At 37.4% G+C, this 13,170-nt stretch overlaps 1 protein-coding gene across 3 annotated transcripts in view; it reads left to right on the top strand.

Moving 5' to 3' along the window:
* PTPN22 (protein tyrosine phosphatase non-receptor type 22) overlaps positions 1–13,170 on the top strand; it is a 60,421-nt gene that overhangs the window by 39,389 nt on the left and 7,862 nt on the right. For 2 of the 3 annotated variants that reach the window (XM_045478692.1, XM_045478691.1), the window contains 6 exons: positions 1,519–1,602; positions 1,758–1,888; positions 4,139–4,166; positions 7,792–7,875; positions 8,123–8,238; positions 9,455–9,485. In XM_045478692.1, the coding sequence (XP_045334648.1) occupies positions 1,519–1,602; positions 1,758–1,888; positions 4,139–4,166; positions 7,792–7,875; positions 8,123–8,238; positions 9,455–9,485 (474 nt within the window). The remainder of the gene's footprint in view (positions 1–1,518; positions 1,603–1,757; positions 1,889–4,138; positions 4,167–7,791; positions 7,876–8,122; positions 8,239–9,454; positions 9,486–13,170) is intronic. The other variant, XM_045478693.1, reaches the window with a different exon arrangement.

Below are 13,170 nucleotides of genomic sequence, written 5' to 3'. Positions count from 1 at the left end.
ATTTGTTTTCAGAGAGAGTGCAAGTTGGGTGGGGCAAAGAGAGAGAGAGAGAGAGAGAGAGACAGAGAATCCCAAGCAGGTTCGGCACTGACAGCGTGGACTCTATTGTGGGGCTCAAACTCACAAACTGTGAGGTCATGACCTGAGCTGAAACCAAGAATCGGACACCCAGGCACCCCAAACGTTTTCACTTTTTTAAAAAAGATTTTATTTTTTTTAAGTAATCTCTACACCCAACATGGGGCTTGAACGCACAACCCCGAGATCAAGAGTCGCATGTTCCACTGACTGAGCCAGCCAGGTGCCCCCACTTGGGATATTTATTGCACAATCATGTGGCTACACTGAGTTAAACAGATACCTAAGAACTGAATTCTCTTATGTAGGAGTTGGAAGAGGAGGACCTGATTTCTTGCTGTTCTTGTGTAAGAACTTAGTAGATGAGAATGTGTAGTTAGTATCCTGTGTAGACCTTTAATCTTATATACACCTTTACGTTCATACTTTCTCACTTTTTTAATTCTAGATTTTTGCAAATTCATATTATTTTTGTTTTATTGAGTGGTTTGAAAGTAGAAGTAAATATCCTGTTAGAGATGACTAGAATAGCTTGATATGAAAGAATGTGAAGAAAAGAGCAAGTGTGACTCTACAGGTATATTATCAGAAATTTATAAATAACATTTTATGTGAATAGGAAGTAGAGGAAGCTTTTTTTCCTATAACATTATTTATTGTATAGTTTCTTAATAGATGTGTGTATATGGTATGTTTTATCTGGATTTAGTTCCTTCTCTGATTATTTTATATACTTTGATCTTGTTTTATAATTTAAAGGAAATTTTTTTTTTTTTTTTTTTTTTAAGATACCCACAGTATCTTCGACTTCTCTGAGTACCATCAGTAAAAACAAATCTTAGCTTTAGGGATTGTAGTGGCATTGACATGTGTGCCACCTGGCGGCAGTTTCTTGTAATAGCATTTGAATTTTTCTGTACAAATTCTGAATTTTTCTACAGAAAAATAGAAAACGCTGTTACACCATTGTTTTGTAAAAAGGAAAAAAACACCCTTATTCTTTATTGTAGAATAAAGAACGGATACTAACACATTTATAACTCTACCTACTCTGTCACTGAATCCTTGGCATGTTTCAAAGTGCTATTATCATCCTTTATTGTATAGTCTATGTAAAACAAAAGGGTTGTATAGAAAACAATTCAAAACTTCCTGAATCAATATAACGTTTTATATTTTCTTGACTGGTACTCAGTGACTCAATCAAAATATTTTTGGGCTTTTAAAAAAATTGTAAATTTTGAAGCAACAGCAAAACCTCCTGGGTTTGCAACTTAAATAAAATGGGAGAATTTATCTTGCTATCTCCTTGAGTAAACACATACCAGCTCAACTGTTGTAGCGATGTTTGATGGAATTTACATTGCGATTAGAACGTAAGAATTTCCTTTGGATTTTTCTCATTAAAAATTATGATTATATTTCTGACATTTTGGATAGCAACTTCTCCAAGGATAGATGATGACATTCCCCCTCCACTTCCGGAACGGACACCTGAGTCTTTTATTGTGGTGGAGGAAGCCGGTGAGTACGGTTGAGTTAAGTGTAACATAAAGTGTGGATTAACTAGATTACCTCTCAGGTCCTGTTGATGGTCTGTGTGGTATTGCTAAGTAACATTTGCTTTCTAAAAGAATGACAACATTCCTAAGAATTGGACCATATTTACTTTCTTTCAGGAGAATTTCCACGGACTGTTCCCAAATCCTTATCTTCAGCTGTGAAGGTAATAATTGGAACATCATTAGAATGCAGTGGAACATCTGAGTCAAAGAAATCTGATGACTCTGTGAGACTTAGACCGACTAAGGTCGATAACTTTTTTTTTTTCCTACTCATTTGGATTCAACAGACTGTAGTCCTACTTCCTGTATTTTTAGCACCTATCCACTCAGTAAGCACTAAGCATGTACTACATGTAAAGCAACGTGCTAGAGGATGTGGGAATAAAAAGATGTATGAGACACAATTATTGGGGCGCCTGGGTGGCTCAGTTAAGTGTCCAACTCTTGATTTCGGCTCAAGCCATGATCTCACGGGTTAGTTCGAGCCCCGTGTTGGGATCCATGCTGACAGCACGGAGCCTATTTGGGATTCTCTCTCCCTCTGTCTCTGCCCACCCCCACAAATAAATAAATTAGCATTAAAACAAAGACACAATTATTGCCCTTAAGAAACTTACAGGTTGGAAGTGACTAAGGATGACTTAGGGAAAGAGGAAATATTTGAGCTGGTTCCCGAAGGACAGTTAAAGCAAAAATAAATGTTTCGTAAGTAGGTAGCTTGTTCCTAGTAGTCATTTGGTAGGCTGTATTATGTTAGCTGTGATATCATAGGGTAGAGAATAATTTTTTGAATGACATGTCCATATTACTTAAGATAAAGTTTTTGGAATAATGCTCCCCACTGCTGGAAGAAAAACCTACACTTCAGTAATCTGTTGTGCATTTATATATTCTATGAACCAACTACCTTAAAATTTCAGAGATCAGAGAAGTAATTAACTAAACAAACATTTCAAAGTGCCTACAACTGCAATGCTGGCAGGCAAATATTCTCTATCTTTTTAATTACACTTTGAATTTATTAGTAATTATTATTGTTAATAATCTGTCCACATGTAGTAGTCTTTATCTTAACTCCTAGAGCCAAAACAATCACTCCTTTTCTAATGTCATGAAGTAGTTTCAATTTCAACAATTTACCTCCCGTTAAATTTCCTGGGAAATGTGCTGAATAGGAAGGAAATACATTTTAAAAAAGGATCAATTTAAGACCAATTACTGTCACATATAAAAATCACTGTAAGGTTTGGAAGGGGATACTTGCAAACGATATATTCGATCAGGGGTTAATATCCAAAATATATAAAAAACTTACACAACTCAACACCAAAAAAACCCTCAAATAATCTAATTTAAAAATGGGCAGAAGACATGAATAGACATTTTCCCAAAGAAACATAGAGATGGCCAACAGACACATGAAAAGATGCCCAACATCACTAACCAGCAGGGAAATGCAAATCAAAATCGCAATGAGCTATCACCTCACACTAGTCAGACTGGCTAAAATAAAAAACACAAGAAACAAGTATTAGTGAGGATATAGAAAAAAAGGAACCCTCGTGCACTGCTGGTGGAAATGCAAACTGGTGCAGCCACTGTGGAAGACAATATGGAGGCTCCTCAAAAAAGTTAAAAATAGAATTTCCATATGATCTAGTAATTCCACTACTGGGTATTTACCCAAAGAATATGAAAATGCTAATTCAAAAAGATATATGCACCCATATGTTTACTGCAGCATTATTTACAATAGCCAAGATATGGAAACAACCCAAGTGTCCACCCATAGATGAATGGATAAAGAAGATATGATACACACACACATACACACACACACACACACACACACACACACACACAGGAATATTATTTAGCTATAAAAAAGAATGAGATCTTGCCATTTGTGACAAAAAAGAGGGTATTATGCTCAGTGACATAAGACAGAGAAAGACATATGATTTCACTTACATATGGACTTTAAGAAGCAAAACAAACAAGGAAAAGAGAGACAAACAGAAAAACAGACTCATGACTATGGAGAACAAACTGGTGGTTGCCAGAGGGGAGGAAAGTGGGGAGATGGGTGAAATCAGTGAAGGGAATTAAGAGTATACTTATCTTGATGAGCACTGAGTAATGTGTAAACTGTTGAATCATTATATTGTGCACCTGAGACTAATATAACTCTGTATGTTAATTATACCTGAGGTTTAAAAAATAATAAAACATTTTTAAAAAATTCATAAGCTTGCTTTGAAAAAAAAGAAAAAGAACACAGAAATTTACAAAAAGAAAATAGAGCACTGTAAGAGTTAAGGATGCCTTTTCATAATTCAGTGAGTGCATTTATAAATTTGTAAAATAGGATCAACATTTCGTAACTGTCTCTGGAGGTATATGAAATATGATTTCAAAAATGTCTTTTATGGCTTTGAGTTTGTAAATTTGTGTACCTATCCTTCTTTCACTTTTCCTTTCTTTCTTTTTTTTAGAGTGTAAAACTGCGGAGTCCCCAGTCAGGTAAAAAAATTTCCCTTGGCTTTAGATGACATTTAGCCCTAAGAATTTATACTATAGGAATGACTCATTAAGTTTAGAGTAATTCACCTCAGGAGATGACATAGTTCCCATAATAGCTACCACTATTTATTGATTTATTTCTGATTTTCCCAGGCTAGGAGTTTTGTTTTGTCAAGGGCAAGGTAAACACAGGGTTTTAGAATTCTGTTCCTTCATATATATTCCTCAGAAAAAAAACAAAACCTCTTTCAGATAGAACCTCTTAAAGCTTTGAAGCATTTCTGTTTTATAGGCTTTACCATTGTTAGAAATGTGATTCTTTAGATCTTTAACTTGCTGTGCTTTTCCAGTACTTTCTTGAGCTTCGCTTGTTTCATACATCGAATAACAACATCCACAGCTAACATTTATTGGGCATTGATAGGCAGTTTATATACATTATAAGAGGTGGTAGTTGCCCTTAACATATTTATTCATATGAACATATTATTTAAATATGCATAGGTTGTTTAACATTGAGATTAATGAGCACGGGCTCTGGAGTCGGAGAGGCTTTAGTTCAAATCCTTAGCCTACCAGTAGTTATCAAGATGCATAACCTTGGTTAAATTATATACTTCTTTATTGATTTTTCTCATGTATAAAATGAGGATAAAAGGACTCATTTCTTAGAGGATTTTTGTAAGAGTTAAGTGAGATAATGCAGAAAGAGCTTTTAACACAGTGGTTGTCAAATAGTAAGCTCTCATTAAATGTTACCTATTACAATTTTTATTAGATACTTACTAAATGAGCAATTCCTAAGTAAGTTCAGTATGCTTTATACAGTGTTAGAATAGGCAGGATATATAAGAAAGGGTACTGTTTAATGTTTATATGCAAATTGGGTAGACAAAATTGATACTTGGAACCATTAACTGATAATCTGTGTGGCACTGATTATAATCACCAGGAGTCTGGAAAAAGGGGAGGTATCACTGGAGTGGTTAGGAAAGGCTTCACTGAGTAGAAAAAGAAACCTAAGAATATGGTTAGAGGAAAAAGGAGGGGATCAGGGTAACATTCCAGGAGCAGGGATTGGGATAACATTGATTTCAAAGGTGGCAATAAGCATTATGAGCATAGAGAAATGGTGAGTAGGTTAATTTAATTGCACTAGAGGATCTATTTGGGAAATATGGAAATAAATTTGGATGGATAAAATGTGGAAAGATTGTAAAGGATTTTATTTGTTTATTTAATTCTGAAGGATTTTTTTTATTAATTTTTTTTAATGTTTATTTTTGAGAGAGAAAGAGAGAGAGACAGAGTGCGAGCAGGGGAGGGGCAGAGAGAGAGGAACACACAGAATCCGAAGCAGGCTCCAGGCTTTGAGCTGTCTGCACAGAGCCTGATGTGGGCTCACCAGCCTTGAGATCATGACCTGAGCCACAGTCAGCTGCTCAACCGACTGAGCCACCCAGGCGCTCCAATTCTGAAGGATTTTTTAAAATGTTTATTTATTTTTAAGACAGAGAGAGATAGAGCATGAACAGGGGAGGGTCAGAGAGAGAGGGAGACACAGAATCTGAAACAGGCTCCAGGCTCTGAGCTGTCGGCACAGAGCCTGACGTAGGGCTCGAACCCACAAACTGTGAGATCATGACCTGAGCTGAAGTCGGATGTTTAACCGACTGAGCCACCCAGGCATCCCCCAGTTTTGAAGGATTTTAAAGTTAGACAGATGAAATATCCAAGTCAAGGAAACCTATACAGAGGGAAAGCCGATTCATGGTAGCCAATCTAATCCAGGAAGAATGGGGAGTGACTGCTAAATGGGTACAGAGTTTCTTTTTAGGGTGATGAAAGTGGTCTGGAAATAGGTAGTGGTAATGATTGCAGAGCACTGTAAATGCACTGTCATTAATGGCAAATTTTGTTATGTGTATTCTATCATACACACATAGAGCTAGGCAGAAGAATTTCAGTTTAATGCGACAAGTAATAAGCATTGTAGGTTCTTCATCAGGGTAGAAATAAGATGAAAATGGTATTTTAGGAAGATATTTGGCAGGATATCATTCACTGAAAGTTCGTTTTAGTTCTCAGTGTGTTCCCTAATGGCAAGCTGGAAGATGATAAGCGACTTCAGGGTAGTTATCAAATATTTATTAAGTGCCTACTATATGCCAGGGATTGCACTAGGAGCTGGAAATAAGCAGTGTACTTTATTTTGCATATCATCCAGCGTATAAAAATAAACAAGAGAACTTGATTTAGAGACAAATCCTAAGGCTAAAGAACCCAAAGACTAGAGACAGGTAAAACTCTAGCCTTGAACCACATTTTCATTTTCAAAAGACATTACTATACGGGGAGCCTGGGTGGCTCAGTCGGTTAAGCGGCCGACTTTGGCTCAGATCATGATCTCACGGTCTGTGAGTTCGAGCCCTGTGTTGGGCTCTGTGCTGACTGCTCAGAGCCTGGAGCCTGTTTCAGATTCTGTGTCTCCCTCTCTCTCTCTGACCCTCCCCCGTTCATGCTCTGTCTCTCTGTCTCAAAAATAAATAAACGTTAAAAAAATTAAAAAAAAAAAGACACTACTATAATTATACTCAGTACTATATGAAATTATACACCATTTGTATCTTTAAGCCTCACTTTGTGGGGAAATAGCTCTATTATTTAAAATTCTTTACATCATGGAAAATCTCAAACACATTTTAAACATACCATAATAGCATTGTCACACCAATGGAATGAACAATAATTCCTTAATATTAATCTAATATCCAGATTTTATTCAATTTTCTCAAATTGTCTCAAAAATGTTTTTTTACAGTTGGTTTATTTGAATATGGATTCAAAGACTACACACTGCATTTGGTTTATAGATTTGTTAAGTCTTTTAAAATCTGTAACAGTTTTCCTTCTTTTTTATATTTTCTCATGCCATTTATTTGTAGAAGAGAATGGGTCATTTGTCAAAGACTGCGGATATTCCAGATTTCCCTGTTTGTAATCTCATGGTTTTATATAGCATGCTACTCTATCCCCAGGATTCTATGTAAAATGGTAGTTAGAACTAGAAGCTTGATTAATTTTAAGTTCAATTTCTTTGGAAGAATACTGTTCTCTTCCCCCCCCCCCCTTTTTAAAAAATGTTTATTATTTTTGAGAGAGAGAGAGAGACAGCATGGGGGAGGGGAAGAAAGAGGGGGGAGGGAAAGGGGAAGGGGGAGGGCAGAAGGTGGAGGGAGGGGAAGGCGGTGGGGGGGGGGGACAGAGTATCTGAAGAGGGCTCTGTGCTGACAGCAGAGAACCTGATGCATGGCTCAAACTCATGAACCATGAGATCATGACCTAAGCCTAAGTTGGATGCTTAACCAGTTGAACCACCCAGGTGCCCCTGGAAAAATACTTTTCTACGTGAGCTAAAAGTTTTTCATGAATCATAGTCTCCTTGGCTAAAAAACTAGAAGAACAAAATTCTTGAGGTTCCAGTTATTGTTTGGTCATTTTTTATTTGCTTGTTGTGGGTTAATATTGAAAAGTTGGAAAAGTTATACAACACCAAAAAGGGATTTTGACTTACAACTTTTGATTGATGGATTTGTTTTGTTTTGTTTGTATTCTCTTATCACAGATCTACATCAAGATCGGTCTTCTCCTCCCCCACCTCCACTCCCTGAAAGAACCCTGGAGTCCTTCCTTCTTGCTGACGAAGATTGTAAGTGGAAGTACATTCCTCTCAAAAAAGCTATAAAAATGAGACTTCTAACAGATTAACAATAAAATAGGACCTAAATTGAAAAGGCATAAAGAATGGTTAAACAAGAGAAAAATAATACATTAAAAAAAACCCAAATTGTATTGTAAAAATAATGCATAAAAAAGCAAAGCTAAGAATTACCAAATATATACCTATACATATCCCAAAGGCTTAAAAAGCTATGTAACAAAACATTTTTTTTAAGGTATGCAGGCTCAGTCTATACGGACCTATTCTACTAGCTGTCCTAACACCATGGAAAATTCAACATCTTCAAAGCAGACATTGAAGACTCCTGGAAAAAGTTTCACAAGGACTAAGGTAAAGAAGATGGGAGTTTTAAGAAACATGCCAGAGGCTTTCCATTTCTGACGGTGTTCATACCCTCCACCTTTCCCCTGCTGCCAGAATCAAGAGGGAAACTAGATTATTTATAAGAGCAGCTGATTTGGAAAGACAAGACTGATAATCATTAGGGGAACTGATTAAATAAATCATAAATCAAAGTATATGCATATAATGAAATACTATATAGCTAAAAAAAAAGAATGAGGACTCTGTCAGTGTATTTATATATAATTTATTAACTTTTCTTTAAAAGGTAGAAAATATGGTCTATATTTGTAATATGTGTTCATAAGAGACTCTGGAAAGATACATAAGGAACTAACAATAATGTTTATCTGTGGGGGGAGTGTTAGAAACTGGGTGGATGGAGAACAAAGATGGGAGTATTTTTTACTACCATATTTTGAATCATAAATAAATGACTTATTTTCAAAAATTTAAACAGAAATTGTCCAAAAAATAATGTATTAAATATGTATTATATAGAAGAATACAGTTTCATTATGTATTAGGAAAACAGAAATATCATAAAGGATATCTACCTGCCATTGAAAAGACTACAGGTAATCTACAGGTAATCTCCTATCTGAGAAACAACATGAAAATATAAGAAGAACAAAATACCATGGAACAGATTAAAATAAACATGCTGAGGCAATGTGAAGAAAAGAAGAAATCTGGGTAGGTTCCTGGAATAGATAAGTTAGAGACTTCACCCTCAAGGAGGCTGAGTGGGTTTTCTGAGTGGAGGGAGAAGGAAGTGGTATGGTAACAGTATGGAGTGGACCTTAGTAAATTTAGTTGGGGATACGTTTAGCAAAAGTTCTCGGCTAGAATGGGAATGGCTGTGTATCACAGCTATCTTCAGAAGCCATTGAGGATTCTGCAACGGTCCTAATAAAGAAGAGAAGTGGAAACTCCCATCTTTTTCCTCTGATATTTTGAGAACATTCTTTCGAAATACATAGGGGGATTCTTATGGAGGTGGGAAAAATGGCAAGACAAAATCAAGTGGAGGCTTTGCACTGAATTCAAATAACAAGGTGGAAAAATAATTTTGTGTGTTTTGAAGGCTATTTTTAAGGAAATTAATCCTTTTGACTGCCGTCTGTATTTCTACTTGATTAAAGTATTTTGGATTTCACAGGAAAACAAGAGAAGACTAACGTTTCCCTTTTCATTTTTGTAGAGCTTGAAAATTTTGAGAAACATGAAAAAGTGTAAGTTTCTTTATACTTGTTTTTTAGAATACATACACCGCTTCCACAATTGTGTAGTTTCCCCTTACATAACCACTCTGGGAAAAAATTAACATTATTGTTCCTATACAGGGCCTTGCTGGGGCCCTGCGTATCAGAACAATCACCTCTAGGCCTTGTACTGTGCTAGGCTCTACAATGGTAATATTAGAAGGGAGTAAGGAGGGGGGAGGGGTTTCTGTTTAACAGACAGGAATAATAATACGATATTTGGCACTTTCTACCCATCCTAAGATGCTGTCATGCAAGTGTGTTATTTAAAATTCCTAGCAGTCTAACCTCAGATGTATTTTCTTTGAAAACAGTCACAGCAAAGCATATTGTGAAACAAATGTGTTGATTTAACGAAACAAGCAGAGTATTGACACATTACCATTTTTGCCAAGTATTATTAGCAATAAAAGTCTGTTGCTTATTTTTTTTTTTTTTTTGCTATATTGTAATGAAAACAAAACTGAAAAACTCCTGAAACTGTGGGAAACTGATTATCTTAGAAATCCTTATTTACAACTAAAAGTACATAAAGCATTGTGATATACTTTTTATAAATTTGATCCACTTGGTCAATCATCAAGGACCCAACAGCTATTTGGTATTATACTGGTGTTAGAGGGAGGGACAAAGAGCACTGAGAAAACATGATTTATGGTAACGCCTACATAAGAAGGCTTATAGCTGAATCTAACCCATTTCTTCTGAGTTTTTACTCTACTTCCCTGTCAATAGACTTGTGCTCACCTGCTTTCATTGATACCACACCTGATCTTGGAAGTTAACAGATTTCTCACCTACGATGGCTAAAATATGATTGGGAAATATACTCTTTCCTCTAATGTGAGTCAAAAGAGAATTTAAACATTTCGGAGGAAATTGTAGTATAAAACAGGGGAAATAAAATAGCCCAAAGCAAAGAAGTGATGGACTTGAATAGCTAGCCAGTTTGAAGAGCTTAGCTTACGAAACACCCAATTTTCTTTCTTAAAAAAAAAAAAAAAAGAAAAGAAACTCTTTATATAGCTCCAACCCTATCTTGGGGATATCAAACAAAGACACAGACACTTCAGGTAAATTTAGGTTGGCTTAGATTCAATATGTGGTGAGATACTCAGAGACTCTGAGTATTATTTCTGAGTAAGACCTCCCAGATCATTCTCTAGGTCTAGGCTAATTTCAATTTCTCAGCTGCCTTTATCCTCTGGTCTTTTGTCCTTAAATGAAGAACTGGCCCTTAAAAATATCTGACCCTTAAAACTGATCCTGAAGCTTGGGATTTATCTGCCTGTACTTGGGAAAAATGTCCTCTTCCCCTTCCAGATGGTTTATGACTCTTGAATTCCAGATGTTCTCCCTTTAGCCTGGATCTCCAACTGGTCTGTAGTTAAAGCTGGTCCTAATTTTGATAAAGTAAGGATTCTTCACCTGTTGTTTTAAGCCAGCATTTAAACATAGTATCCATGCATTCGCTGAATATTCATTGAGTGCCTATTAAGTGCTAGGCATTCTGTAAGGCACTGGGTATATGATGGTATATAGGTATTGGGCTATCCCTCTGTGGAACTTAAGTCCAGTTAGGGATTCAGACATTAAACAAGTAAATTCACAGATACATGCATAATAATGCATGGTGATAGATGCTGTGCAGGAAACCAAGAGGGTAATTATGAGAGAGAATAACAAAGGGGATCTATTTTAGAACGAGTGGTCCAGGAGGCCCTTTCTAAGTAATGATTAAACCTGAGACATGAAGGAGCAGCCAGCCAGGAGAAAAGTGGGGAGAGGACCCCTCCAGATAGAGGGAGTAGCAAACGTAGAAGCTCTCGAGCATGGGTTTGGCGTGTTGTAGGAACTGAGAGGAAGCCATCATAGCTGCAGGGTATTATGAGGAGAGAGCAATAAAGTGTGGTGACTGACAAGATGGTGGTGGTGGGGAGAAGGTAGTTAAACCCTTATGGGTCATGTTAAGTAGTTTAGAGTTTATTGTAAGTGCAATGGTTGAAGAGCTTTAAGCGGAGATGTTACATGAGCTGTTTTTTTTCTCTTTTTTATAAAGTTTATTTATTTTGAGAGAGAGAGAGAGAGAGAGAGAGAGAGAGCATAGGCGTGTGTGTGCACCGGCGAGCACAAGTAGGGGAAGGGCAGAGAGATCGGGGGAGAAACAGAATCCCAAGCAGGCTTGGTGCCACCATTGCGGAGGTCAAACCCACCAACTGTGAGATCCTGACCTGAGCCGAGATCAAGACTCCCACCCCCAACCGACTGAGCCACCCGGGGGGCCCCACATGATCTGTTTTTTAAATTTTTTTTTTTTAATGTTTATTTATTTTTGAGACGGAGAGAGACAGAGCATGAACGGGGGGAGGGTCAGAGAGAGAGGGAGACAGAATCTGAAACAGGCTCCAGGCTCTGAGTGGTCAGCACAGAGCCCGACGTGGGGCTTGAACTCACAGACCGCAAGATCATGACCTGAGCCGAAGTCGGCCGCTTAACCGACTGAGCCACCCAGGCACCCCCATGATCTGTTTTTTAAAAAGATCTTTCTGGCTGCTGTGTGGAGAGTGAATCATAGGGTGACAAGAATTAAAGCTATCAACCATGATGCCTGATGTCTGATGCCTACTTTTGGTGGGAAACTTTTAATTACTCAGATGCCCTTCAGTTGCAAGTGATAGAAAACCCAACTTAAGCCAGCTGAAGCAGAAGAGGGGAACTCGTTGGCCTGTAACCAAGAGCTCAAATGATATAATCAGGACCCAATCTCATTCCATATCTCCACCTTTGTTTTACTCTGTGTTGGCTCATTCATAGGCAGGCTTTTACCATGTGGTTTCAGGCTTATGATGGAAAAAATGAGCTGTTTCCTGGTTGCTCAAGCAATAGTCCGATGACGAGTGCTGCTCATTGGGCCTGACTGTGTTGGTTTGGTTCATTTGTCCAACCTTGAACCAGTTATTGCCAGTATATTCTGATTAAGCAGAATCAGAATGGACACTGACCAGTAAGGAATGAGGTCAGACCTAACTGCTATGATCATGGCAATGTACCAACTGAAAATTAGCCCTAGTCATAGGTCAGTTCCTTGATCTAATGGTAGAATCAACTTCACCAGAAGTATGGAAGCTGAAAATTGGGCTGGGGTGGTTTCCTAAAGAAAAACTCAAGTTCTGTTATCAGAAGAAGGAAGAATTAACGCTGGGCAGGCCAGCATAAATATATCTGTGACATGATACAATTCTGAAGCTGCCATAGGAAAAAACCAAGATATTTCATTAAATGAAAAAAGTAAATTGGGGCACCTGGGTGGCTCAGTCCGCTGAGCGTCTGACTTCAGCTAAGGTCATGATCTCACGGTTCATGAGTTCCAGCCCCGCGTCGGGCTTTGTGCTGACAGCTCAGAGCCTGGAGCCTGCTTCGCATTCTGTGTCTCCCTCTGTCTCTGCCCCTCCCCTGCACACGCTCTGTCTCTCTCTCTCTCTCTCAAAAATAAAGAAACATGAAAAAAAAATTAAAACAAAAGAAAAAAGTAAATTATAGGATAATCAGTCTTGTTTATATAATAGCCTAATAACAAAACTAAGTACTTACAAGCATATCAAGTTCAACCACATGGCATGCCATTTTCCAAAAACAAAAAGCAAATAAACAAAAA

Source organism: Leopardus geoffroyi, chromosome C1, assembly GCF_018350155.1.
Source record: "Leopardus geoffroyi isolate Oge1 chromosome C1, O.geoffroyi_Oge1_pat1.0, whole genome shotgun sequence".
NCBI lineage: Eukaryota > Metazoa > Chordata > Mammalia > Carnivora > Felidae > Leopardus > Leopardus geoffroyi.
The sequence above is the reverse complement of the archived record's forward strand: the minus strand, read 5'-3'. Positions and strand labels throughout refer to the sequence as shown.